Source organism: Capsella rubella, unplaced genomic scaffold (assembly GCF_000375325.1).
Source record: "Capsella rubella cultivar Monte Gargano unplaced genomic scaffold, Caprub1_0 scaffold_6, whole genome shotgun sequence".
Taxonomy (NCBI): Eukaryota; Viridiplantae; Streptophyta; class Magnoliopsida; order Brassicales; family Brassicaceae; genus Capsella; species Capsella rubella.
Window position 1 is genome coordinate 5,218,565 of NW_006238918.1, and position 26,899 is coordinate 5,245,463.

Consider the following 26,899-nt stretch of genomic DNA (forward strand, 5'->3'; position numbering starts at 1 on the left):
TCGTTAAATATAATTAAATAAACCAGAGAGAGAGAGAGAAGCAGAAGACTTAATTTGGCTTGGTCATAACTCATTAGGACAACATCTTCCGAACTTGAGCCAGTAATCCTTTGTCTTCTTCTCTCTTTAGCATAGCAAGCAAGAAGTCATTAAGGTTATCAATAGGACCAGGCAAGCACCAGTGAACACAATCGTTGTACAATGTGACATTGGTCTCTGGCATATGGCCGTAGTGGCTCGGGTGACCATCGGGTCTTAGCCACATTGCTTGGGTCGTATCTAGCAGTCTTAACCTCTTCCCTTTCTGCTTCGCTTCTTCTTCAGCTCTTTGAAACTCTTCCAACTGAATCTTGTGTAGCATCATTGTCGTTTCATCTTGAGTCACGTCGCTCTTATAAGGTTGTTTCCTCAAACAATCTCCTCCTTCGTTCCATAACCCGCCTTCAAAATGTGATGGTGCAAAAGTTCGTAAATACATTACCCCTTTGAAGCTTTCCGAGTCCAAGACCGCTTTCAACGCTGTTCTAAACGCTTTTCTATACCCGTAAAACATGGTGAGATCGGTTATGTTCGGTAATTGACAATAATGGCAACCAACGACTGACTTGTTTTCGTAGTAGAGCGATGGCCGGTAATGCCAATGGCCAGAGGAGATGATAACGTAGTCAAAATCTCCTATATCTGCTGTCCAAATCTCGTCCGCCTCATCAAGGTATAGATCAAAAATATCAGTATACTTGGGATGGGTCTTGCCGGGTTCTGTGGACTTTACCAAGTGCGGTGTCCAAAATGCGGCCATAGTGAAATTGTATGTCTCGTATGTCCATCGTCTGAAATAATCGTCATCCTTAACCGAAGCATCCACCGGATATTCAACCTGCAATGCCAAAATCTAGTTTAATCTCGAGAAACTAATAAGTAATTCATATGAGGAATTTTCTAATTCGATAAGATGGAACTAAAACGAACCAAATCGTACCATACAAAACTTGAATTTCTTTTGATTAAGATAAAAACAAAAGGAAACATTATGATTATTCTTTTTTTTTTTGGACAAACTATTATGATTATTCTTTGAAACCAACTTCTTAAACAAAACCAGTTCAGATAAGATTCGATTAATCAATCAATACACAAAAATCCAAAACGCAAAATTTAACAAAAAGAAGCTGGACAAGACATTGTGTCATGCGATTTGATAATACAAACCCAACATGGACTCTGTGGATATGTCAATGTATGTATTCTCTATTCCTTTTTCAGAATCTTTACACATAAGTAAACTTATATAATTAAAACATCTACAAACCACCATTGGTCAGACTGCACATTCCTGTTTCATAATTGCTTTTTTCTTTTGTTTACTATACGAAAACGTTATTTCAATAATTGTGGCACCGGTGAACCACAATCACCTTTATGCACGAACCAGTCTTGTCTTTGATTGTATATAATTTAATTGAGTAGTTATATAAGTTTATCAAATTTAAGTAATAATAACGTACATGTCGATTAATGTACGTATATGCAAACACTTCTTAATTAAAATAGGGGTATATATATGATCGCGAAAGTAATGATTCATGCACATCTAACTTCGTTTATACTACTTTTATCAAAAGATGTAATAATTAAAATTTAAAATCATATCTACATACGAGTCTATGACCTAATGATTCGACAGTTATAGAAGCTCATCGATTAGAATGTTACTTCGAAGTAAAGAGTGGTTTACATATAATATTCCTTGGTGCATGAGTACTAAAATATGATTTACTTATACTTTAATGCATTTTTTTTGCTGGTTAAACTGAAAAATTGTCTGACGAGGTTTTAATGACGCAAAAAGTTGGTTTAAGGACACAACAATACTTTGATCCGTTTACATCATATATTTAATTTCTTACTTTAGAAAATTCAAAATTATGCTAGAAAATAAAAAGAAGAACTTTGTGTTACCTGAGAGAGAAGGCAGATCAAAGACTGCATGTGGTTTCTGCTAACGGAGTCACCAACAAACGCCATAGTTTTACCTCTCACGATCTCAAGAAACCGAATGGGGTCAAAAACAGGCAAGCCATCTTCGCACCCGTAAGGTCTCCATTTCCACTTGAAGAAATCGGTGTCAGGTCTTCCAAACCTCATGCAGTTTTGGTGTTCGTGTATCGCCCAGCACGTCGTGTTCGTGTAGTAAGGTGCCTCGGGGTTAGGAACCCACTCTCCGGAGAATAAGTCGCAGCCCTCGTGCGATGCTACGACGGTGTCTTGGAGCTTGATGATGCTGTTTTGGCTTGGAGGCTGTTGCTTGAGTAAGAAGTTAGGGTCTTCAAGAAAAGGGTAGAGAAGAGGGATGATGGTGAGGAGAGCTGTGGCAATGATCACTACGATGAGTAGCTTTTGTTTAGTTGGAAATGTTGCAGAATGAAGAAGCTCCATTGCAAGGAAAGATAGATGATCAGAGAGAGTGGAGAGATTTCGAGAGAGAGAGAAAACAATAGGAAAGGATTATATCAGAGTTTGGGACTAATTAAATTTGTTTTATAAGTTGTGCAAAAAGATTTGTGATACAACAAAAAGAGTCGGTATCAAATCTAAATAAAGAGTTATGATTATTGCAAAAAAAAGGCCAGCAGAAGAAATTAAAGCAACCAATCAAACAATAAATTCACAAGGGTGATTGACTATTCAGTAATTTGGACGTTTTTTGTCGGCAATTTGGACCTTAACATGAGTTTTAATTATAAATTACACATGTAATTAGCCTGTAGGTCGTTATATATGTGTAAATGTGTCACAAGAAGTTATTATAGTTTACTTGACTACTATTATTCTTGAGTATATCATCAAGTTAGTATGCTTTTTTGCCAACTGTTACAAACAAGTTAAAGTAATGATTAGGAGACGAACATATATGAGTTTCTTCACCCATGTACGTAGGTTCCTTTTAGCAACTTGTCTATAGTATTATTATTCAAAAGGTTTGGTAAGAAGAACAACTGTTTCATTTGATCTTAAACCAAAATTTCGTGAATCGAGTTAGTACTGTATTTCATAAACAAGTAATACACTCAAAAGCATAACCTAAAGCCTATATAACCATAACGTTTATAAAATATTTGTGGACACACAAGGCCAACAATGTCGTTGTCGCTGACCTGATCACTTGAGTTGCAACTATCCCAGCCTCTCTGATTCGGTTTCGGTTTGGTTTGGTTCGGGAATGTTTATTTCCGTTTTTGCAAATGGGGTCACAGAGACATCAAACAAGTGAACAGCAATCATCAATCCAGTTCATACAAGTAATCTAAAATAAACCACAATCATCAAAATCCAAATTTCATCATCGTCACGCAAACCTCAATCATTATCATTCATCAACATTGATAGACTACAAGTCATGACTTGGTACTCTCATAGAGTCATAGTCTCATACTAAATTACCAACACAAGTCATATGATCCTATTCCTATAATTATTAAAACGTATTTTCAGTTTTTATAAGAGGGTGACACGTGGATAGTCTACGTGGAAGCTACAACGCCACAATCGTTTCTACAGTTGTGATTGTGAAAGGTCTCTCCTTTTTGTTCTTTTTCTCCAAGATCGCGAGTTCTTCTAGCTTTTCAGCTCTAATTTTGTAATCGCAAATTTACCCAAGTTTCAATTCAGTCTCAGGTCACGATACGTTAACTACTCAGCGTTACTTAGGGTCAATTGTAGGATGTTGAGGTCTCTGATTTGGAAACGATCACAGGCATCGTCTTCAGCCGTCACGATGTCGTGAGTTCTTCTTCTTAAATTTCTGTAGAATGTTGATTTCGAATAAAGCATTGATCTTTATTGATGTTAGGTTGATTTCTGTCGGAAAAATAGCTTAGCAGAGACGGATCATTTCTCTAGGGGTTTCCATTTTTGAGGCATCGACACTCTGTTCCCAGTTGTTGAATAGTGTGATTTATTCATTCAGTCATAGATTTTTGTTTGCACATACTGATGATGGTCTTGTCTTTATCTCTTTAGCAGTTCAATCACTCAGAGAGGAAATGAAAGGCTTTTGTCTGAAGCCGCTGGTTCACATTCAAGAGATACTAAAGTAATTGACCATAACTTATTTCACTGATTTTGAGTTTGATGAGACATTGTGATAAGAGACCTCTTCAAATCCGATTGCCACATTATAAATTTTTGTTTAGTATAGAATTTGTTGAAACAAGAGTGTACAGTTATCTTTAGTTATGAGTTTGTTGTTGGAAAGTCTCCTGGCTTATATTTGATAGCTCTCTAGTCTCTATGATTCAATCTCTGTTTGTGTTTGTTTTTCAGTTGCAGTTACAGATATGTTTTGGTTGAGTCCTTTGCTTTTCTGGTTGGTCGACGTTTATCATTAGTGCAATGCTAATAAACTTGTTCACAAACTGTCTCTCTTTTTTTCTCTGAACCTATCACATTGTGTTGTCTTGAATGCAGATATTGGTTTTGGGAGGAAATGGTTACGTAGGTTCACATATATGCAAGGAGGCACTGAGACAAGGTTTCTCTGTATCTAGTCTTAGCAGGTATTTCTGTTTTTTCCGGGTTTAAATCTGACCTTTTGCTCATATACTGTCTTTTCATAGCTTAATGCCTTAATGTTAGTCTTTTGCACTGTTATTAGGTCTGGAAGATCTTCTCTGCATGGTTCATGGGTCGATGATGTAACCTGGCATCAAGGTATTCTCAAGATCTGAATACATATTTCACTTTGCTCATCATTATAAAACCAATAGACTAGGATAAATGACTCGGTTTCTGTTTTCTACTAAAACAATAGGCGATTTGCTTTCACCCGATTCTCTGAAACCTGCACTAGAAGGAATTACATCTGTGGTAATTAAGAAATCTCCTGGAAATTTACTTCATCATATGGTTCGTTTCATTCGCATCTCATATCGAACTTGTGCAGATTTCATGCGTTGGTGGTTTCGGTTCCAATTCACATATGGTCAAGATTAACGGGACTGCAAACATTAATGCTGTTAACGCTGCCGCAGAACAAGGTAAATGTTCATAGATTGTGATTAATGTAAAGGCCTTCTTTGTTTGTATGTGCAGAAATGTATAGATTATCTATATTTCTGTATGTTCTTTTGCAAACTGACAAAAACAGAAGCTTGTTATATTATGTCTAGGTGTGAAAAGATTTGTGTATATATCAGCTGCGGATTTTGGTATCATAAATAACTTGATTCGAGGATATTTCGAAGGAAAGGTACTTATTCTTACTCTTTGCCTTTTGGGCTTTTGTTCTTAGTTATTACATCTCGCTTTGATCATTTTATGTATAAAAAATTGCAGAGGGCAACTGAAGCTGCAATTTTGGATAAATTTGGAAACAGAGGTGTGTAAATCTTCTCACTTTTATGCTAAACTCCCTCGCTGTATTATGCGTGTTCATTATATTCTTGACTGAAAACTTGGTTGTTTCTATGGCTTCTTAGGAACGGTTTTAAGGCCAGGATTCGTACATGGGACTCGTCAGGTCGGTAGCATAAAGCTGCCACTTAGTCTCATTGGAGCTCCACTTGAAATGGTAAAAGAAGAACTGCATCATCAATCTTGGTTTGTTTTGAAAACATAGAAGTGTGAATCTTTTGTCTCAAAACGTTTTGATCATTTGCAGGTTTTGAAGCTGTTCCCAAAAGAGGTGACGAAACTTCCTCTGATCGGGCCACTTTTAATACCTCCGGTGAATGTAAAGTCCGTTGCAGGAACTGCGGTAAAAGCTGCAGTCGATCCCGAGTTCGCTTCTGGAATCATCGATGTATACGGGATCCTTCAACACGGTCACTGAACGCGACACTGGCTTAACAAAGTTTTTCCTTATTATGGGTTTTAACTCTCTAAATCAAATGTAACAACCATTGTCTCTAGTTTTTGCCACCAAATAAATTTTGAAACTGAAGCAGCTTAAAGCAATAATAGAGATTCATATTTTTTTTCTTAGTGTCGTGCCAAAAACAAATTAACAATGTCAAGCATCGAATTATAGAGGGAAAAAGTTTCGTTGCGATAATCTTCCATTGCGAAGACTTGAAAGTTGAGTAAGTTTGGCCTTTTTTGAGCTGATAAACCGGGTTTTATCTAATAACCGGACTGAACCATAACCGCGTATGATGATCCTTGACCCAACTATAATTTTAAAAGGAGGAGTCAAACCGGACTTAAAAAAAAGGTTTTAAAAAGGCATAACCTAGAGGGAGTGTGATTTTGCTTTGATTGTCGTGCTTTTTGGTGGTTTCCCGGGTTTTCGCTTTTCACTTTCAGCTCTCCAAATCGAAACAACCCGAATAATCGCAATCCAAAGAGAGAGAGAGAGAGAGAGAGAGAGAGAGAGAGAGAGTCTAGGGTTTTATTTCGTATGGTGCAATTGCGGACTGGAGAAACTTCGATTTCGCCTAGGTTTCACTATTTCTTCAGGTCAGTTCTTCTTTCGATTGAGAAAATTGAACTTTGTTTCAATATTTTGTCAGCGAATCGAATCGTGTATTCTTCTTTTTGGGATTCGTTTTTCTCATTAGTGCCTTTAATGTTTCGTCTCTGTCTTCTTTGTAAGTTGATTTTGCTTATATTATTGTTGTTCGTTTTGGTTTTACTGTTCATTTGTCAGTCATAGGGTTTGTGTGTTGGAGAGAAGAGATAGTGTGAAGAAACTGGTGATTGTTTTTTTATTACAAGTTTCTGTTCAATCAGAGTCTAGTTTTTTTTATTCTTCAGTTTTGGTTTTAGGGTATAGCTTTTGCATCCCCCAGATTCAAAGTTCTAAGCTTTTTCTAAGTTTCTAATTTTCGATGCTACATTGTTTCCCCCAACCAGTTGTGCTTTTATATCTGTGGATCTCTTAAGAAAGTTTTGAAACTTTTCAGGTTAACCTAGATAATATCTCTGCCTGCTGAACAACAATGTCTGAACGTCGTGCTAAGCGTCACAAAATCTCCAGAGGGGAAGATGACTTTTTGCCTGGGAATATTATCGAAATCGAGCTTCACAATTTCATGACGTTCAATCACTTGGTATGTAAACCGGGATCACGCTTGAACCTTGTTATTGGACCAAACGGATCAGGTAAAAGTTCTCTTGTCTGTGCCATTGCACTTTGTCTTGGTGGTGAGCCTCAGCTTCTTGGCCGAGCAACCAGTGTTGGTGCATATGTTAAGCGTGGGGAAGATTCTGGCTACGTCAAGATCTCTCTGAGAGGGAAGACGAGCGAGGAAAATTTTACGGTTTCTCGTAAGATTGATACACGTAACAAGTCGGAGTGGATGTTCAATGGAAACACAGTTAGTAAGAGAGAGGTAGTTGAGATCATCCAGAAATTTAACATCCAAGTTAACAATCTTACGCAATTCCTGCCACAAGATAGGGTTTGCGAGTTTGCTAAGTTAACGCCTGTTCAGCTTTTGGAGGAGACAGAAAAAGCTGTTGGTGATCCTCAGTTGCCAGTCCATCATCGGGCGCTTGTTGACAAAAGCCGTGAACTGAAGCAGCTTGAGAGAGCTGTGGAGAAAAATGGAGAGACGCTGAATCAGCTTAAAGCCCTTGTTGATGAGCAAGAGAAGGATGTGGAACGTGTTAGGCAGAGAGAGTTGTTTTTGACTAAGGTTGATTCTATGAAGAAGAAATTGCCATGGCTTAAGTATGATATGAAAAAGGCTGAGTACATGGATGCTAAGAAGAGAATGAAGGAAGCCCAGAAAAAATTGGATGAAGCTGCAAGGAATTTGAACAGCATGAAGGAACCTATTGAAAAGCAAAAGAGGGAGAAAGCAGAGATAGATTCAAAATGCAAAAAGGCTAAGAATCTCCTTGATGCAAATGGAAGAAACCGTGGTAACTTGCTTGAGAAAGAAGATGAGGCAGAAGCACGTGTAGTGGCAACATACAAAGAACTGGAGGAATTGAAGAAACAAGAAGCACATCGCAAAGACAGGATTCTGAAAGCTACTGAGGATCTGGTTGCTGCAGAACGAGAACTTCAAAATCTGCCTGTATATGAACGTCCTGTAGCCAAACTTGAAGAACTGAGCACACAGATTACAGACCTGCATCAGAGCATAAACCGGAAAAAGAATGAGAAGGGTGAGAATGAGACGGTTTTGTCTCAGAAGAGAGTCACCCTGAGGCAGTGCGTAGATAAGTTGAAGGACATGGAGAATGCAAATAACAAACTATTGAAAGCACTATGTAACTCTGGAGCTGAAAGGATATTTGACGCATATCAATGGGTGCAACAGAATCGTCATGAGTTTAAAAAGGAAGTATATGGTCCCGTTTTGGTAGAGGTTAACGTTCCAAATCGAGAGAATGCTTGCTATTTGGAGGGTCATGTTCCTTATTATGTCTGGAAGTCTTTTATCACTCAGGATCCCGAAGACCGTGATTTGCTGGTTAGAAATCTAAAACGATTTGATGTTCCCGTTCTAAACTATGTGGGCGAAGGCGGCAATCAAAAGGCTACCTTTCATATTTCTGATCAGATGCGTTCTCTTGGGATCCAGGCTCGGCTTGATCAAATATTTGATGCTCCTGACGCCATCAAGGAGGTTTTAACTTCCCAGTTTGGTCTGGATGACTCGTACATTGGATCGAAGATTACTGATCAGAGGGCTGAAGAAGTCTCCAAGCTGGGGGTAAAAGATTTTTGGACACCGGACAATCACTACCGGTGGTCTTCCTCAAGGTATGGTGGTCATACCTCTGCAAGTGTAGATTCTGTATATCCATCGCGTCTTCTATTATGTGGGGTAGACGTTGGAGAGCTTGAGAAACTGAGATCAAGAAAGGAGGAGTTAGAAGACGCTATTTCATTCATTGAGGAAACTAGCAAGAGTCTTCAAACAGAGCAAAGACTTTTGGAAGAAGAAGCAGCTAAACTTCATAAAGAGAGGGAGGAGATAGTTAATGTTTCGAATCTGGAGAAGAAAAAACGCCGTGATTTGGAAACCCGTTTCCAGCAAAGGAAGATGAGGCTAGAATCCTTGGAGCAAGAGGAGGACATGGATGCTTCAGTTGCTAAGCTGATTGATCAGGCTTCCAGAGCTAATGGTGACCGCTATACATATGCGATAAATCTCAAGAAATTGCTTGTGGAGGCTGTTGCTTATAGGTGGAGTTACGCGGAGAAGCATATGGCTTCTATTGAACTGGAAAGAAAGATCAGAGAGTCAGAAATCAATATCAAACAATATGAGAAAACAGCACAGCAGCTATCTGTCAGCGTTGAGTATTGTAAGAAAGAGGTAGAAGGAAAGCAGGTGCAGCTAGCAGCTGCCAAGAGGAATGCAGAATCTATTGCAGCCATCACACCTGAGCTTAAAAAGGAGTTTATGGAAATGCCTACCACAATCGAAGAACTGGAAGCGGCTATACAAGACAATATGTCTCAAGCTAATTCGATCCTTTTCGTAAACGAGAACATACTCCAAGAGTATGAATATCGCCAAAAACAGATAGATATTATCTCTACAAAGCTCGAAGCTGATAAAAGAGATCTGGGCATATGCTTGAAAGATATCGATTCGCTAAAGGAGAAATGGCTTCCAACATTGAGACAGCTTGTTGCTCAGATAAATGAAACTTTCAGCCACAACTTTCAGGAAATGGCTGTTGCAGGAGAAGTATCACTGGATGAGCGTGACACTGACTTTGACCAATATGGAATACATATCAAAGTGAAATTCAGGGAGTCAGGGCAACTACAGGTTCTAAGTTCTCACCACCAATCTGGGGGAGAACGTTCTGTCTCGACTATCCTTTACCTCGTCTCTCTTCAAGATCTGACAAACTGTCCTTTTAGGGTCGTTGATGAGATTAATCAAGGTAAAAAATTGTGATGCTGTTATTTTTTTAAAAACTGTGACGAAACAGCAATCAAATTTCTAAAATACGTGATTACTTCTGTAGGTATGGATCCTATAAACGAAAGGAAGATGTTTCAACAGTTGGTTAGAGCTGCTAGCCAACCAAACACTCCACAGTAAGTTGTCCTTTCTCAATAACCTTGGAAATTGCTCTCAAGTTTTGAAAATTTCTGTGAGAAAAGTAAGAGACAATGTGTGGTCTTTTTTCTTGTAGGTGCTTCTTACTGACACCAAAGCTCCTGCCAGAGCTAGAATACAGTGAAGCCTGTAGCATTCTGAACATCATGAATGGTCCTTGGATCGTGCAGCCTTCAAAAGTTTGGAGCTTTGGTGATAGTTGGGGCAGTCTCATGAGACGAACCGAAGCTAGTCAATGTTCTTAACATCATCATCTCTAATATATTTTGGGTTTATGGAAAAACAAGTGTATTTAAGTAGGATTCGTATTAAACCAGCCGGTCTGACCAGTTTGAATCTGAACCGAATTCGTGTCATTTTTTTTTTTTTTTCATTTTCTCTGGAAAAGGTAAAAAAGCTCCATTTTCTGAAACATGTTTTTCTGATATATTTCTATGGAACGTGATAAAATACGCGTGTGAGTGGATCGATGTGATCTCCAACGTCTCCTTTTCTCTTTTCCGAGTTCCTTCCTTTTAAGTCATCTTCCATTTCATCGCTCCATTGTTCTTCTGATTTCAATTTTGCTGGGAAATTCAAAGTAAGCTTCTCCTTGATCGCCTTTGTTTATTTCAGAAAGTTAAGGTTTTGGATACGACCCTCTTGATCTGACGCCGGAATGTTGGTGGGTTTCGAATTTTCTCCGACAAAGCTTTCACTTTTTATTTCCTGATTGTTATTGTCTTCCGGCGTTTTTAAATCAGTAGAAAGAACTGATTCCCTTTGAGTAGTTAGCTCTTCTTCAGCATTTTCCTGCTGTTTGCGTTTTTGGTGCTGCACTTTGTATATATCACCATGGATCGAATTCTATCTGCAAAGCCCTTGAATTGTTTGCTGATTGCGTTTATCTGCGAATGCCCTTTAAAGTCATATAGTGATTAAAGCTCCAGGATCTTAGATGATGATCTGAGTTTGAAGAAAGCTTTTAGGTCTCATTCAATAGTTGATGACAATGTTGGGGATATTAAGAGTATGTTGGTCCTTTTCAGGTTCGTTAAATGGAGAGAAAAGGAATAGATGACAGTGAAACAGGACCAGTCCCTCCGCTTGTACCGGTTGATAGGTTTGGGTTTCTGAAGCAGGAACATGGCAATTCTTCTCCTCATCGTTTTACCAAGACCAGATCATCTAGTAACTATGACAAGTATGTCTTATTGAAAAATATCTTCTTCTTGTTTTTGAGAATCAGTTATTTGACCATGGATGCTAAATTCTTTAGGGAGGAGAGAAGAGTGACGAAATGGAGGAAAATGATTGGAACTGGGGGTAGTGATTGGAAGCAATATGTTAGGAGGAAACCTCATGTTGTCAAGAGGCGAATTCGAAAAGGGATCCCTGATTGCTTAAGGGGTCTCGTCTGGCAATTGATCTCTGGAAGTCGAGACCTTTTGCTTATGAATCCCGGTGTTTATGTGGTACTCATAATCTCCTTGTGTGTCTTTGATACGTTTTGTTTCATTTGGCTTCATTGCTGGAAAAAAAAAACTGATAATACTCTTGATTTCATTATAGCAACTGGTAATTTACGAGACATCAGCATCAGAACTCGATATCATTAGGGATATCTCCCGTACTTTCCCATCACATGTTTTCTTCCAGAAGAGACATGGACCAGGCCAAAGATCATTATACAATGTTCTAAAAGCATACTCTGTATATGACAGAGATGTCGGATATGTTCAGGTCTTTCCAGAAACTTTTTCATTTCCTCTTTTGTTTCCCCGCGATTGTAATAAAGACTCATGATTTTAAACACAATTTGCAGGGAATGGGTTTCGTAGCAGGTTTGTTGCTTCTCTATATGAGCGAAGAAGATGCCTTTTGGTTGTTAGTTGCATTACTCAAAGGAGCTGTTCACTCCCCAATGGAAGGATTGTATCAGGTGAGGGTTTCTACTCTAGAAGATACCTATATTGTAGCTACTTGCCTCTTGAATTACGGTAGTTTGAAAACGATAGAGTTAGATAAATAAATAGAATCATTTCTTTCATGAATTTATTAGTTTATGACTGCTTTTTCAAATTATCTGTCAAATCCTGTAGAGACATTTTATTCTTCTGTCCTGATTAGAGTCTTCAGTATTAGCGGTTCGTTCTCTGTAAAGTTTCTCACTGAAGTTATGATTGTGTTTAACTCTTTGGAACATTATACTTGAAAACAGAATTTCAATTCCTCAGCTGATTCGAATTATGTAAAATGTATTTGATTTGTGTAAATGTAGGCAGGGCTTCCTCTTGTACAGCAGTATCTATTACAGTTTGACCAGTTGTTAAGGGAGCTAATGCCGAAACTAGGAGAACATTTCACTCAAGAAATGATCAATCCGAGTATGTATGCAAGTCAATGGTTCATAACTGTCTTTTCATATTCAGTTCCTTTCCCTTCAGCTCTACGAATTTGGGATGTGTTTCTAGCCGAGGTAATTCAAAGTCAACGTCTTACAATCTCAAAAGTCTCTTTCTTTTGTATGTAATATCTTTGTTTTCTTATCTTTTGTTTGTCGGTATAGGGTGTTAACATTGTGTTCAAAGTTGGTTTAGCATTGTTGAAGTACTGCCATGATGATTTGTTGAAATTGCCGTTTGAGGAACTCATGCATGCTCTGAGGAATTTCCCTGAAGATGCCATGGATCCTGATACTTTGCTTCCACTGGCTTATTCCATAAAGGTTCTTCTCTCTTTCCTACTCAAAGACTACGATGCTCGTCTCCTTTAGATACTTGAAACTGAAGCTCTGTGTCACTGTCTGTTTTTGTTATGGATCTCCTCCAGGTATCAAAGCGTTTGGAAGAAATGAATCAGGATAGTGAGAGAGCCGTAGCTAAACCAGCCAACCCGGTTCAACTATAGGGTTTGATATTCTTGAGCCGAATCAAACCAAGACCGTATTCACGAAGATTCTTCTCCATTCTTTTCCATATTTTTGTGCAAATTTTATCTTTCTCTCATTCTTGTTTACAACTCATGTGTGACAACAATAGCAGTTTTATATTCTCCATTCAGCCATTCTTTTTGGAAAAAAAAAAAAGTCAAATTTCAATAGAAAACTCATGCTTCAATATATAGAATCAAATCCATTGCATATCTGTAATAACTCTTTTTCTTTGACAAAATGTATATATCTACGTCTGTTCACATGTGTAACTTTGTTGTGATGATGGTGATTTAGAATTCAAATCCAAATCCTTAGTCTTTCTCCCTTTTAACTCCAGTCTGGTTGATTTGATCGAGGCGAAGGTAACGTTAGCGTCAAGCACAAACCTTTTGATTTATTTAACTCTTAAATAAATGCAGCAACACTTTCACTCCAAATCATTTCTTCCTTCAAAGTTCCGAGGGTTTTGATTCAAGTCTTTGCTGCAGTTTCCTGACTCGTTTTGGATCTCGGGTAAATTTTGTCTGAAGTATATGTATCCATTGATGATAAATGCTCATTTGGATTCTGACATTAAATTTTCAGTAGATGATGAAAGAGGTAAAGGAGGCTTTTCGTTTTGTATGTTCATCTGAGTTGTGGAGGATGGCTCTTGTTTGGAGTATCAGTCTTGTTTCTTCTTACTTTCAATTGCTTAGAGCAAAGATCTTTGGCTCAAGATCTATTCCCATTTCTTGCTCCATCAATCCACATAATGTATCTTCGAGACCCATTTGTGTTATCACTGGTGTAAGTGAAGTACTATGTTTACTTGCAATTTGCTTTACCTATTCTTGTTACATCAAAACTTCAACACTTGTGTCATCACTGGTTGTACTGTAAAGTAATTCCTCCAGTTTTAGTTTTAGACTTGTTTTGGTGTTTCATTTGGTGTCTATGGAATTTGATTTCAGGCTACTTCTGGGATTGGTAAGGCCACTGCAGTTGCTCTTGCAGAGAAGGGTTTCTACGTTGTTCTTGGTAAAAATTAATCTATGATGCATTGCTTCCGGAAGTGCTAATGTATCAGTATTGGATAATGTAGTTTCCCATCACAAAGATAGACATTAGAATGTCACACTGGTTTCATCAAACTTACCATATTCTTCATTTCAGTCCTCACTAGACTAATGCCATGAATCTTTCTTGATTTTTTTTTTCAGTTGGACGGTCCTCTCAGCATCTTTCAGAGGTTCTTTCTTACTATCCTTTTGTTTTAGCTTTGTCGAAGTAAGTATGTTTTTTTCTTAGATACAAAATACCTTTTCTTGGCTTATGATGACAGACACTGAAGGAAATCAAGAGCAAGAACAAAGATGCGCAACTCAAATCTTTCGAAGCCGACATGTCTTCTTTTCAATCAATCTTGAAGTTTAAAAACTCTCTAGAGCAATGGCTCTCAGACTCAGAGTTACATCCTTCGATTCAGCTTTTAGTGAACAATGCTGGGATACTAGCAACTTCAAGTCGCCCAACCATTGAAGGTTATGATAAGTAAGTCTGGTTTTGAGAAGACGCACTTATGTTTCAGTTTTTATTAAATTAGCGCATGCATATGTATTGGACTATGGATTTGATATTTTAAAACTGTTTTTTTTTTTTGTTTGAATTGTCAGGATGATTGCTACAAACTATATTGGTCCATTCTGTTTGACAAAGCTTCTTTTGCCACTTCTGAGAAAGAGCAATGTTCCTTCACGGGTCGTGAACGTTACATCATTCACACATCGTTCAGGTAAACCAACAGTAAGATAATATACTTTTAACAAAAAACTTGAAAGATTAGCTTAAGTGACCTGACATGTATTTGTTTTCTCTGTAGCTTCTCTTCACAAGTTTGACAGGGATTCTGTTACTGGAGCGTGTTATTCGACATCAAACCAGTATCCTTGTGCTCAAATCTATGAGTATTCTAAATGTAAGCCAAAACCTCTCACAAAAGCATAAACATAGTTTCCTTCTTCCTTTTATGATCGAGAAACTGAATTTTGGCTTAATGTTGGTTGAATAGTATGTCTTCTACTTTTCTCATATGAACTGCACAGACAGCTTCGGATCATAGACGACTCAAACCATGTCTCTGTAATGTACGCATCATAATACTCGTTGCTCTCTAAACTTTATTCTCATTCTGTAACGAGTTGTGTTTTTTGACTTTGTGGGATGTTGCCTTGTTGAATGCAGAGCTGCTGATCCAGGATTTGTGAAAACAAATATAATGCGTGAGCTTCCTTCTTGCATAACTTCCATGGCGTTTCTTGGCTTCAGAATTATTGGCATCCTGCAGTCACCAGATGCTGGAGCTGAATCTATCATCGATGCCGCTTTATCCGCACCTGTAAAGAAAAGTTTCCCATCTTAAAAAAAGCTATTTTGTGAAAACTTATATGAAAATGGATGAATGTTGATCTTTGATCTGCATTACATGACATACTCAGAAGAAAAAACATTTGCATGTGTTGTTCATTTTGCAGGAGAGATCAGGTAGTTACTATTTTGGAGGAAAAGGAAAGACGATAGAATCATCAAAAGTTTCTAAAAGTACAAAGCTTGCAAAACAACTGTGGGATACGAGTTGTGATCTGTTCAGTGAGTTGCAGCTGCTTCAGTCACAAACAACACAAGTTATGCAAGAGACCAAAAATCCTGTATAGATTCTTCTAATCCTCTATAGTAATGGCTTCCTATATTGTATTTGTTGTTAAATAAAATGGTGATGATTCTCTCATAGTTGTGAATTCTAGTGACTCTCAAAAGTCAAACGATTAGATGAGATATACCTTGTGATTTTGTGTCATATTGCAAATCATATTCTTGTAAATGAATATTACAACCGAATCATTTCTTTGATTTGTAAAGTGATGGAAAATGTTTAGTTTGCACTTTGCCACATTACTTTTGTAATTATTTTAGGTTAACTAAATCTGGGTGACTAATCTGTGTTTTTATAATTTGAAAAAGTGGTATATCATTGAGTGGTGGTTACTTTTTTCCGCAATGAGACAAAAACGGATAGTTGTTTATGCAGAGTGGTATATCATTGAGTGGACATCCTTGATAAATCTCAACAGCTTGTGCTTCTTTTGAAGAGTGTTTCTTGCTTCTTTTAGACTAGTATGTTTTAGTAAGGTTTAAACCTAGTTGTTTATGCTTTCTCTTAAGTGTTCGTCCTCTTTCGTTTTAGGTTCGAGTTTGTCCGTTTTGTATTTTATGGTTTTCGTTTCTCTTTGATAGGGCTTTAACTCCGGAGAAATCACGTTTTCTGCCGGCTTTGACTCCGAAAACTTTTATTTCGTCCGTCGGCTTTAGCTTCTCTTGTTTGAACTTTGTGATTTATTTTGCTGTGAAAACTATCAATAAAATTTCAGTTGACAAAAAAAAAAAAACAAAAACGGATAGAGAGAGTCACGGGGAAATGCTGATAGGGTCATTTTGGTGAATTTGGCATATAAAAGACTTAAAAAGGAAAGAGAGAAAAAGAGAATTTGATTCTCTGGGGCCCACCCAAACATTTAAAGCAAGGGTGATCACGCACTTCTCTCTTCTGCCCTGTCTTGTCTCTTTCTTGTGAGTATCGAAACTCTGAAACGTGTCGTTTTAGACCTTACACGTGTTTCTTTATCATTGGTTACAGTATTTTTGTGGCTTAGCCTATCTCGGGGATCTAACCGTAGTTATTATTATTATTAATCTCTTAAAATACGATTTGAGGAAAAGAGGAATCAAATTCTTTAAATAAAAACGACGAGATTATTCATATTTATGGCTGTTATCTTTTTCGTGGTCAGAAATGATCGTGAGTATCAAAATCCTTTGAACGTGGATGCTTCCTTCATCTAAAGATTCTTTTCTTTGCTGACATATTGATAAATATAGCTTTAAAAACAAAAACAAAAAATATTTATTACTTTTAAGTTTGGATTTGTGGCCAAGAATAGTCGCGAATCTCGCACCTTTAATAGTATTTATAATAATTCCACAAAAAGAAAGTGGTAAAAGGCTCTTTTAGTAAAAAAATAATAATAAGGGCGAAGTCGTAAATTAGCCCCGAGCCCTAATAGCCTCACAACGCATCTGTGGTTAGGCACTATATAAACAAGTCCTCTACACCTTCTCATTCTAACAATCAAACAACAACAACAACAATATCTCTCTCAAAGCTCGCTTCAATCTCTCTCTTTGATTAAACATTCGAGTTTTCCTCAATCATCATTAAATCACCTCATCAAGGTTTGTTTCTTTTTAATCCCTTTAGAGATTGAGATCTGTTTCTTTGTTTTCATCCCTCTTGTTCCAGCCTGATTAACGTGAGTGGCGTTTTGATTCGTTTTTCAGGTTTCGTTTTAACATCTTGGATTACCAAACAAGAGAGGTTACACACTACTCCGGATCGTTATCAATTTTATTTTACATGTAAGTCCTCGTCGATCTTGTTTCGTCTTGTTTTTGAACGTAGATCTGATGAAAATTAATCTGATAAATGTTTTTGTGAGAGATTATCTCGATTTGTTTGGAAATTAATATCTGATTATTGTTACATTGTTGGTAATGCTGGCTCTGGTTATATATATTGGTAATGATTCCACTTAATCATCTAACTTTGATTATTGTGGTTTTTTTGTATAATTTGCAGAAAAGCGTGAATGAGATTATGATGGAATCGAAAGCTGGTAATAAGAATTCAAGCACTAGTTCCTTATTTTACGAAGCACCCCTCGGCTACAGCATTGAAGACGTTCGTCCTTTCGGTGGCATCAAGAAATTCAAATCTTCTGTCTACTCCAACTGCGCTAAGAGGCCATCCTGAGTACTACTAGTCAATCTCCTCCATTGCTTTCCAATTACAAAAACATTCTCTTTTTACCTCTCAAAGCTCTGGTTCCCATCCTTCTCTCCTCTCAACAACAACAAGAACAAACCGATATGGCCATGTCTGCTATCGGATTTGAAGGCTACGAGAAGCGCCTTGAAGTTTCTTTCTTTGAGCCTGGTCTCTTTCTTGACCCTCAAGGCAAAGGTCTCCGTGCTCTGGCCAAGTCTCAGATCGACGAGATCCTCCAGCCAGCTGAGTGCACCATCGTTTCTTCTCTCTCCAACGATCAGCTCGACTCTTATGTTCTCTCTGAGTCCAGTCTCTTTATCTTCCCTTACAAGATCGTTATCAAGACCTGCGGCACAACTAAGCTCCTCCTCTCTATCGAGCCACTCTTGAGGTTGGCCGCTGAGCTCTCTCTTGAGGTTAAGGCTGTGAGGTACACTCGTGGAAGCTTCCTCTGTCCTGGAGGCCAGCCATTCCCTCACCGCAACTTCTCTGAAGAAGTCTCTGTTCTCGATGCCCACTTCGCTAAGCTGGGTTTGAGCAGTGTTGCATATCTCATGGGCAACGATGATGAAACCAAGAAATGGCATGTTTACTCTGCGTCTGCCAAGAACGACAACAACAACAAGAATGTCTACACACTCGAGATGTGTATGACTGGTCTGGACAAAGACAAGGCATCTGTCTTCTACAAGAAGGAATCAAGCTCGGCTGGTTCTATGACTGATAACTCTGGCATCAGAAAGATACTTCCTCAATCCCAGATCTGTGACTTTGAGTTTGAGCCCTGTGGCTACTCAATGAACAGCATCGAAGGTGATGCAATCTCCACCATCCATGTGACTCCAGAGGATGGTTTCAGCTACGCTAGCTTTGAAGCAGTGGGATACGATTTCACAACCATGGACTTGAGCCACCTGGTCTCGAAGGTGCTAACTTGCTTCGAGCCAAAGCAATTCTCAGTAGCTGTCCACTCTAGCGTCGAACAGAAGGGATATGGCTCAGGTCTCGCTGTGGACCTAGACGATTACGGATGCAGAGAGTTAACAATGGAGTCTCTAGGAGAAGAGAGAGGAGCAGTGATGTATCAGAGGTTTGAGAAGCTAGGAAAGTATTGCGGTTCTCCAAGATCTACCTTGAAATGTGAATGGAGCAGCAACAGTAGCTGCCACAGCGAGGACGAGAAGGAATAAAAGGGAACTTAATAAGCTCAAGTTTTTTAAGTTTGTTTTCTCGAATAATAATGTGTTATGGATAATGTTTTTTTCTTCTTATTTCCCTAAAACCAGTGATTGTGTCTGGTCTATGTGAATTCGGATGATGAATAATATTATAAATTTTATCTCTATTAATATGATGATCATTTTCATGATTTTGATTTACTCTGCAATGGATTCACTGTACATTAACATTGAAGGTTGAAATATAGTTTTGACCTCGTAGTTAGATAATCTAAACGACTACGTTTGGCTGGGTAGTCTTCATAGTTCATACGAACGGAACGAGGTTGTCTTCAAAGAGAATCACTACGTTTCTTATTCTAACCAAAACGGGAGAGGAAACGTGTTTGCGAATTCGATTGTGTGTATATGCCGTTTGGTTTTTTAAAAGCGTTCATGATATTGTTGTTGGCACTGCTTTTTGTGAGAGGGAAGTTGTAAATTTTAAAACGTGAGGGATAAAAAAAATGGATCAGAAAACGTATATAAGTCGATCCGAACTACTGAAGTTTTATAATAACGCAACTATGGTACCCAAAGTTTGGCTTAAGCTAGCTAGCTTTCCATAATCCTTACACACAGAGGAAATCACGTAACCCAGACCATTACATGAACCTATCCAGACCATTATCACCTTACAAAATATTTCTAGTTTAACTTTGATGATATGAGAGATCCATAACCATAACCAACAAGTTGTATATGCTATTCTTGAAAATAGCTAATTTTAATGTGTTGGCTAATGTATATGAGACAATGTGTTGGCTAATGTATAAAATTGTACATTATATATGTGACAATGTGTTGGCTAATGTACAAATGAGAAAATATATAAATCGATTTGTAATACTGGATGCAGGTTATTCAGAGTACATACATACAATGGGATAAAAAGTAAATTTAATTCAACCATAAACTGTTTGGATTGGCAAACATATAAACTCAAATATAATAAAGAGAATATCTAAGTTCCTTTTGGTTTAATAAGTTACAATTGTGGTTCATACAGTACGTCATACTCTTGGGCCGATGAACGTATCCGTCCCCATACCTCCTGAGTCCTCACCAATCCGACATGAAAACCCAATGTCGTTGCAACCATCGAATAGTAGTAAGTCAACTAGATTCAATCGCATGTCAACAAATACAAGCTGGAATTGTGTAGAAAGTTACCAATTCATAAAACAAAATTATATAAACTTTTTTTCAATTTTTTTGTGTATTTAGAATGGTTTTATAAAAAAACAAAAAAAAAAAAAAACATGAAAATACGGGAGGTTCGGTAAACACAACATTTAAGTTGGCAAACAATACCATATTACCATCTAACTTTCCAACCATTCTAAAAGCAGGCACCATTTAAGCTGTTCTGATAAGAAATTGAAACATTCTAGGAAGTTTTAATTTCTTCGCCGATGATAACACGAAATGTTTGCCAAACGCATATGCAACAAACCCCACGTTTCACATTTCTGTTTTGAACCACATTTATAGCAGAGCAGGTAATATTGTTTAAAAAAAAACAAAAAAAGTTCTATGCTAGTAAATTACTATAACACGAGATATTTTGAAAGACTCATCATCTTGAAAAACTAAACCACACGGAGGCGAGACTCTCGCCGCGAGAGGACCACACAGAAAGAGTTTTCAAATCGTAGCTATACTATGCATATCACACTATACAAACAAAGACACGTGAACTCTTGAACAGCCAATAAAAAGCTACCGACATAAGGCAAAACTCATCGTAGCCATTAAACGTAATCCACGTGGATTAAGATTACACGTGTAACCACACAAATATCTCCATTTGGCCTATAAGTACAAACTCTAAGCCCACTACTCCTCTCATCATCAAAATTCATTACAAAACCAATTCTCTAAGGAAAAAAAATATCTGAAAAGAAAATGTCGGAAACCAACAAGAATGCCTTCCAAGCCGGTCAGGCCGCTGGCAAAGCTGAGGTCTCTTTTTTCTCTCTTTCACAAAAATTAGAATTATTCTGAACTAATTGTTCAATCTAAAACTTGTAATTCGATATATATACTCTAAACTTACTATTTGTGCTTTAAAACTTGTATTCTCTTGTTTAATTTAGTTTTTCATAATTATGTTACTGATGTTTGTGTTTGACAATGGTGTGTATATAGGAGAAGAGCAATGTTCTGCTGGACAAGGCCAAGGATGCTGCTGCTGCAGCTGGAGCGTCCGCACAACAAGTAAACAATCCACACACACACACACATATATAAAATTACATATCACAAGTAGGTAGATTTCTGATATTTTTGTATTGTGTATACGTATATAGGCGGGAAAGAACATATCGGATGCAGCAGCTGGAGGTGTTAACTTTGTGAAGGATAAGACCGGCATGAACAAGTAGCTAGCGATCCAGAATCACAGCAATGGAATGTTCTAATTAATTGTTGGGGATTTTAAATAAATTTGGGAGTTCGATCTATCAATTGATTCTCATGATATTCATCGTACCATGTTGTTGCTGATGTTGTTGTTGTTTTTAGTCTCTTGTAATGTTTTTAATGTTTCTCTCCCTTTAGATGTATGTTTGGATGTTTAATGTAATTTAGCTTCAAGTCAATCAAAAACATCTACTTATTACGTTCCATTAGCTTTATCCTTACCTTTTATTTTCACTTAAAGCTTTAAGATCATGAGTTTCTCATATCAATTAAGTCGAATTATTAATAAAGTTCACACAGAAGCAAAAAAGGATCACTAAAAATATTAACAAATTAAGGTAAAGAAAAATTGGTTTATTTATCTTTACCAGTCCTAAAATCGGTGTGGTCATGGTTAATACTGATGCAATTAAAACTATACGACAGAAAACTGGTAATTACAATAAATTAGGGGCGAAAATCGAATTATCATAAGTTTATTTTTGGTTGTTTGTTTTGCTCTCTGCGTCATTCATTGCAACGTGACCTTCTCCCTGAACTAGATGGTTTCGTTTACCTCAGAAATCAAAATCCTCACTAAAACCCTAACATTTCCCAGAGCTTCGCAATCGCTGTTCCTCAGTCTCTCGTTTCTTTCTAAAGGATCAAGCTTTTGTATCAGATCAAATCCATTTTACTATACCCTTTTGTTTCTGTGGTAACCCGGATCAAATCTGAGAAGATGAGATATCAACAATGGCGATTGCTGCTTCTTCGAAGCTACCACCGATCTCGTCTTCCTTATCCTTCCCCTTGTTCTCAGGTAACCTCCATTTCAACTCGATCTTTCTCTTCTTTCATTCACCTTCCTTCTGGGATCGGAGCTTTGCAACAAAGCGAACAACTTGGTTCCTTAAGATCCCCAATGACGAGCTCTGGCTCTTTGCTTAAGTCAGTCGGTCGAAGCTTCTCGTCCGAGCCTGCCATTGAAGAGAAATCTTCTCCTGAGGCTAGCGTGATTGATATCTTTAGCAGATTAAGTGGTGGAGATGAGATTAGGAAAGAGTTGGAATCGGGTGATATCGTCGTGATTAGCCAAGATTTAGCTTTGAAGGTTTTGAGAAAGCTCGAATCAAACCCTGATGTTGCGAAAAGGTTTTTTCAGTGGATTAAGGAGGCTAATCATGAGGACCTTAGCTCGAAGAACTATAACATGATGCTGCGTATTCTAGGTGGTAATGGACTTGTTGATGAGTTTTGGGGGTTGGTTGATGCTATGAAGAAGAAAGGACATGGTTTGTCGGCTAACGTTAGAGATAAAGTCGGTGAGAAATTTCAGAAAGATGGCCTTGAGAGTGATTTGGTGAGGCTGAAAAAGCTTTTCTCTTCAGATTGTTTAGATAATTCGTCGGAGAAGGTTTGCGATAGGGTGTGTAAGATTGTGATGAAAGAAGAATGGGGTGATGATGTCGAGAAACAGGTCAAAGATTTGAATGTTGAGTTTCAAAGTGATTTAGTGAAGACGATTGTGGAAAGTCTTGATGTTGAACCCAGGAAAGCTTTGTTGTTCTTCCGGTGGATTGATGAGTCTGGTCTCTTTAAGCATGATGAGAAAACCTATAATGCTGTGGCTAGGGTTTTGGGAAAAGAGAAGTTTCTCGATAGATTTCAGAACATCATCGAAGAAATGAGGAGTGCTGGTTATGAAGTGGAACTAGAGACTTATGTTAGAGTTTCAACGAGGTTCTGCCAGACCAAATTGATCAAGGAAGCTGTTGACTTATTCGAGATTGCAATGGTGGGTGATAGTAGTAACCAACCCACCCCTCACTGCTTCTGTCTGTTGCTCAAGAAAATTGTCACTGCCAAGATTTTAGATATGAATTTGTTTTCAAGAGCTGTGGAAGCTTATACCAGAAATGGTAACTCTTTGACGGATTCCTTGCTAAAATCTGTCTTAAAGTCCTTAAAAAGCGTGGATCGGGTTGAACAGAGCAATGAAGTGTTGAAAGAAATGAAGAAAGGAGGCTATGTTCCTAGTAGTGATCTGCAGAGCATGATTGCATCAAGTCTAAGTCATAAGGGGAAGAAAGACGAAGCTGATGAATTTGTAGTCTTTATGGAAGCATCTGGAAATAATCTAGATGACAAGGCAATGGCATCTCTAGTTGAAGGGTATTGTGATTCCGGGGAATTTGATGAAGCTTTAGTGTGTTTTGAGAAAATGGTTGGAAAAGCAGGAGTCTCCTCTGCTGATTATGCATTTGAGAAGTTGGTTCTTGCTTATTGCAACAAGAATCAGGCAAGAGATGCATACAAGCTTTTAAGTGCTCAAGTAAAACACAATCAGCTGAAACCTTGTCATAGCACATACAAAATCTTGGTGACGAATCTGTTGAAGAAGAAGATTGCAAGAGATGGTGGGTTTGAAGAAGCTTTGAGTCTTCTACCGATAATGAAAGATCACGGGTTCCCTCCTTTCATTGACCCTTTCATGAATTACTTCTCAACAACAGGAAAAAGCACGGAAGCTCTCGGTTTTATGAAAGCTATGACTTCGAAGAACTTTCCATCTATGTCAGTGGTTTTGCGTGTATTCGAAACAATGTTGAAGTCTGCAAGGCACAGTGAGGCACAGGATTTACTCTCTTTGTGCCCAAACTATATCCGTAACAATCCAGATGTTCTAGAACTCTTCAATTCCATGAAACCTAATGAATCTGCTGTAGAAAAACCTTTGGCTGCTTCAGCCTAGCTCTAGTTTAAGTTTACATTCCCTCAAGTCTTGTTTTGTTGTTTCTGGGCTTTTGTTTCAAAAATTTTGGCCAGAAATTCTCCTTTTTGTTTACATGTGTTTACCATTCACCAGTTAACTGTTTTCATCAACCTGGTGCACTGGCAAAATAATTTCAAGGTACTCTGGTTCTTTTATTTCCACTTGATTATCATCTTGTGCTTCTTGGCTCTGCCATGGATGATGGATTGTTCTGAGTATTATCAACAAGATCTGTCTGTAGCTCTCGTTTTCATTTTTTAATTTCTTATGTACCAATGTGTTAGTGCCCATTGATCAAATACCTGTGTTTGACATTGCCAAGTGTTTATGGTATCAAAATTGGATGACCTATGTTGATGAGATGTTTGTATATGAAAGTCTCATTATTTAGTGTAGAACTTGAGAAGAAGGAAATGATGCGCCAAAACCCAAAAAAAGGCTTCACTTTTGTTGCAGCCTGCAGGGAATCAACCAAGCCTTTTGTAAACCATTCATGGGCCTCAGAGAGATATAGACACCAATGGTACTAATCTATCAGATAGAGAAAGAGGCTCAGGGATAGTTTTCCATAGTCTTTGTTCGGTTCTGATTATTGAAAGAGAAACAGGACCACAAAAGCACGATCTGCTTTGTAAATTGGCTATTGCATTGTAGTGATGATCTTTGTCGTGGTGTATATCGAATCTGTTATGGTTGAATCTTGATGTGTAAATCTGTAATGTGGATGTATGAAACCTTGCACCGTTATCATTCTCATTGTCAATAGCATCATCCCTGCAAAGTGGTTTTGAATTTTTGTGCAGAGAGGGTGTGGAGGAAAAAGGACTGAACGAGGAGGAACAGATCGGTGAGAGAGTGACAAAGCAACATAAAAAGCCAAAGCCTTTAATTGATATTCTTCCAGGAAATGAGACAAAAGAAAGTGAAAGAGTGAAAGAAAGAAGAGAGAGATGTGTCATGATGCCTCTATGATTAGTTGCTGTTTAAACAAAAGGGGACCGTTTCAAAACCCTTGGATTCATCCGGCGGGTTTCCGGCTTTACGAAGAAGCAAAGCCATATGCTCAAGGGTCGCAACTTAGTTAGAAGAAAGAGAACAACTAAGCATATTTCCTATGTTTAAAGGTGGTTCCTCCAACTTTCATAAACGAGGAGACAAAGTTTCTATCACTTTCCCGGGAAAAAGCTTCAAAAGGAAATTAGAAAGATTGTTTTTTTTTAAAAAGGGAAAAAAATCAATTGTGTAAGCACTAAGGCACGCTTTACCCCGCTTGATTTTGGGGACCTTGGTTTATGCAACTACTCTAATCTAATATTTACGCATTGATCATCAAGTTATTTAAATTTGAATGAGCTCTATATATAGAATAGATGGATGAGTCATGATTCTAAGATTCGTGTATAATTTTCTTTTAGCTTGAAAAATATGATGATTAATTATCTACAAAATACAACGAATGGAATGAACTTTTTAAACATGGCATGTAATCATCAAGTGGGTTGTTAAAATCAAATTTTAAAAAAATTGGTAGGTTTTTCGGTTGAAAGATGATTTGTTAGAATGTCGTGGCATTTAATGTTGAGTGATGAAAATGAAATGTTGATGTGTTTTTGTTTATATACCAAACAAATAATTAAAACTAAATCCCATGATGCATGTTGTTGAAACAAAACAAAACACAAGAAGGAATAGTTGAATAGGAGTAGTAGTAGTAGTTGGTGTGTTGGGGTGAATCCAGAAGCATTAAACACATGATGTAGATATTTCAAAGAGAAATATGAACACAGTTGCCCCATGATACATCCAAAACCAATGGTCATGATTTTGTCCACAATTATTTTTTTGAAAATTCACAGTTGAAACTTGTAATAAGATTTTGATTTATCATTTAGGGTTTGAAACTTTGAAAGGGTGACACCCGAATTAATGGTTGCTTCAAAAGAAGCCGACTATGGTAAACAATCTGAGCTAGTGTTGTTACGTACTTGTTAGTATGGATCATGCAAAACTTATATAACAGTTATATATAATAAATATGATATATAAATTTAATGAGTTTTTTTACTATTCGAATGGAAGAAATAATTTTAAAACATTTAAAATATTTTTGAATAAAATAAAAGAAAAATGTTAACCGCACTTAAAACCACTAATTTGGAAGGTTGGGGGTGTGGTCCAAACATGCTTCACAAAACATAACAAAATAATTGTATTACACCACAAACCAAACAAATTTACAAATCGTGATGAAGTGTGGATAATTAGATTGGATCTTTACACTCCTCATGTCACGACTCAGAAATTACTATAACCTTAATATTTGGAACAGAATCTCGTTATAATCTTTCGTGATGATTTGTGTGGGTATTGCATCAACTATATATTCAAACATATATTTCTCTAGTCTCTACTACATATACTTCTCTAGTCTCTACTAACTAGAAAAAATGATTTGGTGTATTAACAGAAAGTATAACAAAAATTTACAGATTTTAAAAATATCTATATGAAAAATCATTAAAAAAAAGAAGTAGTTTATAAAAAATTATCATACAAACATGATATAAAGTGATCTTATAATAAGAGATAATTCTCTTTGATAAGAAATATTAACGGTAAAGTAAGTAACTAACTAATAATGTCACGCTTTGATGTAATAATCACAAAGATAAGGAAGGAAATGATGGAAAGTGG

General features: G+C 37.4%; 8 protein-coding genes and 1 long non-coding RNA gene across 12 annotated transcripts; 8 read left to right on the forward strand and 1 right to left on the reverse strand.

Moving 5' to 3' along the window:
- Positions 1-47: 47 nt before the first annotated feature.
- Positions 48-2,577, reverse strand: LOC17883316 (protein trichome birefringence-like 19). The gene is made up of 2 exons (XM_006286783.2): positions 1,960-2,577; positions 48-877 (listed from the first exon to the last, which is right to left on the reverse strand). The coding sequence occupies exons 1-2, from the start codon at positions 2,434-2,436 to the stop codon at positions 74-76; spliced, it is 1,281 nt and encodes a 426-aa protein (XP_006286845.1). The 5' UTR covers positions 2,437-2,577; the 3' UTR covers positions 48-73.
- A 1,023-nt stretch (positions 2,578-3,600) lies between these two features.
- LOC17884015 (uncharacterized protein At1g32220, chloroplastic) lies at positions 3,601-5,982 on the forward strand. Of its 2 annotated transcripts, none has more exons than XM_006288388.2 (10): positions 3,601-3,780; positions 4,021-4,093; positions 4,468-4,556; positions 4,655-4,710; positions 4,811-4,866; positions 4,943-5,036; positions 5,169-5,248; positions 5,335-5,377; positions 5,478-5,569; positions 5,660-5,982. In XM_006288388.2, exons 1-10 carry the CDS (start codon positions 3,722-3,724, stop codon positions 5,828-5,830), a joined length of 813 nt encoding a protein of 270 aa, XP_006288450.1. In that variant the 5' UTR covers positions 3,601-3,721; the 3' UTR covers positions 5,831-5,982. The 2 variants fall into 2 exon arrangements, with proteins under 2 accessions (XP_006288450.1, XP_023636712.1); XM_023780944.1 differs by having other exon boundaries at positions 4,024-4,093.
- A 285-nt stretch (positions 5,983-6,267) lies between these two features.
- Positions 6,268-10,463, forward strand: LOC17882781 (structural maintenance of chromosomes protein 5). The gene is made up of 4 exons (XM_006289406.2): positions 6,268-6,456; positions 6,903-9,855; positions 9,940-10,012; positions 10,111-10,463. Exons 2-4 carry the CDS (start codon positions 6,939-6,941, stop codon positions 10,277-10,279), a joined length of 3,159 nt encoding a protein of 1,052 aa, XP_006289468.1. The 5' UTR covers positions 6,268-6,456; positions 6,903-6,938; the 3' UTR covers positions 10,280-10,463.
- A 65-nt stretch (positions 10,464-10,528) lies between these two features.
- On the forward strand, positions 10,529-13,079 carry LOC17882469 (EVI5-like protein). 2 transcript variants are annotated; one of them, XM_023780112.1, is made up of 8 exons: positions 10,529-10,614; positions 11,063-11,217; positions 11,293-11,488; positions 11,586-11,756; positions 11,839-11,955; positions 12,295-12,492; positions 12,583-12,741; positions 12,846-13,079. In XM_023780112.1, the coding sequence occupies exons 2-8, from the start codon at positions 11,072-11,074 to the stop codon at positions 12,921-12,923; spliced, it is 1,065 nt and encodes a 354-aa protein (XP_023635880.1). In that variant the 5' UTR covers positions 10,529-10,614; positions 11,063-11,071; the 3' UTR covers positions 12,924-13,079. The 2 variants fall into 2 exon arrangements, with proteins under 2 accessions (XP_023635880.1, XP_023635879.1); XM_023780111.1 differs by having other exon boundaries at positions 10,603-10,698.
- A 130-nt stretch (positions 13,080-13,209) lies between these two features.
- Positions 13,210-15,856, forward strand: LOC17882201 (dehydrogenase/reductase SDR family member on chromosome X). 2 transcript variants are annotated; one of them, XM_023780110.1, is made up of 11 exons: positions 13,210-13,310; positions 13,404-13,461; positions 13,537-13,737; positions 13,902-13,968; positions 14,151-14,179; positions 14,273-14,481; positions 14,604-14,722; positions 14,810-14,905; positions 14,999-15,074; positions 15,172-15,325; positions 15,462-15,856. In XM_023780110.1, exons 3-11 carry the CDS (start codon positions 13,537-13,539, stop codon positions 15,639-15,641), a joined length of 1,131 nt encoding a protein of 376 aa, XP_023635878.1. In that variant the 5' UTR covers positions 13,210-13,310; positions 13,404-13,461; the 3' UTR covers positions 15,642-15,856. The 2 variants fall into 2 exon arrangements, with proteins under 2 accessions (XP_023635878.1, XP_006287959.1); XM_006287897.2 differs by having other exon boundaries at positions 13,437-13,461.
- A 1,243-nt stretch (positions 15,857-17,099) lies between these two features.
- On the forward strand, positions 17,100-17,648 carry LOC17883123. Its single transcript, XR_002833254.1, has 3 exons — positions 17,100-17,217; positions 17,323-17,400; positions 17,621-17,648. It is a non-coding gene; the product is annotated as an uncharacterized LOC17883123 (long non-coding RNA).
- Positions 17,649-17,797: 149 nt separating this feature from the next.
- LOC111828540 (S-adenosylmethionine decarboxylase proenzyme 2) lies at positions 17,798-19,178 on the forward strand. Its single transcript, XM_023780577.1, has one exon. The coding sequence runs from the start codon at positions 17,911-17,913 to the stop codon at positions 18,997-18,999; it is 1,089 nt and encodes a 362-aa protein (XP_023636345.1). The 5' UTR covers positions 17,798-17,910; the 3' UTR covers positions 19,000-19,178.
- A 1,704-nt stretch (positions 19,179-20,882) lies between these two features.
- On the forward strand, positions 20,883-21,656 carry LOC17883749 (stress-induced protein KIN2). The gene is made up of 3 exons (XM_006288955.2): positions 20,883-20,991; positions 21,178-21,246; positions 21,339-21,656. Exons 1-3 carry the CDS (start codon positions 20,935-20,937, stop codon positions 21,411-21,413), a joined length of 201 nt encoding a protein of 66 aa, XP_006289017.1. The 5' UTR covers positions 20,883-20,934; the 3' UTR covers positions 21,414-21,656.
- A 367-nt stretch (positions 21,657-22,023) lies between these two features.
- LOC17883339 (pentatricopeptide repeat-containing protein At5g15980, mitochondrial) lies at positions 22,024-24,445 on the forward strand. Its single transcript, XM_006287155.2, has one exon. The coding sequence runs from the start codon at positions 22,172-22,174 to the stop codon at positions 24,182-24,184; it is 2,013 nt and encodes a 670-aa protein (XP_006287217.1). The 5' UTR covers positions 22,024-22,171; the 3' UTR covers positions 24,185-24,445.
- Positions 24,446-26,899: the final 2,454 nt, after the last annotated feature.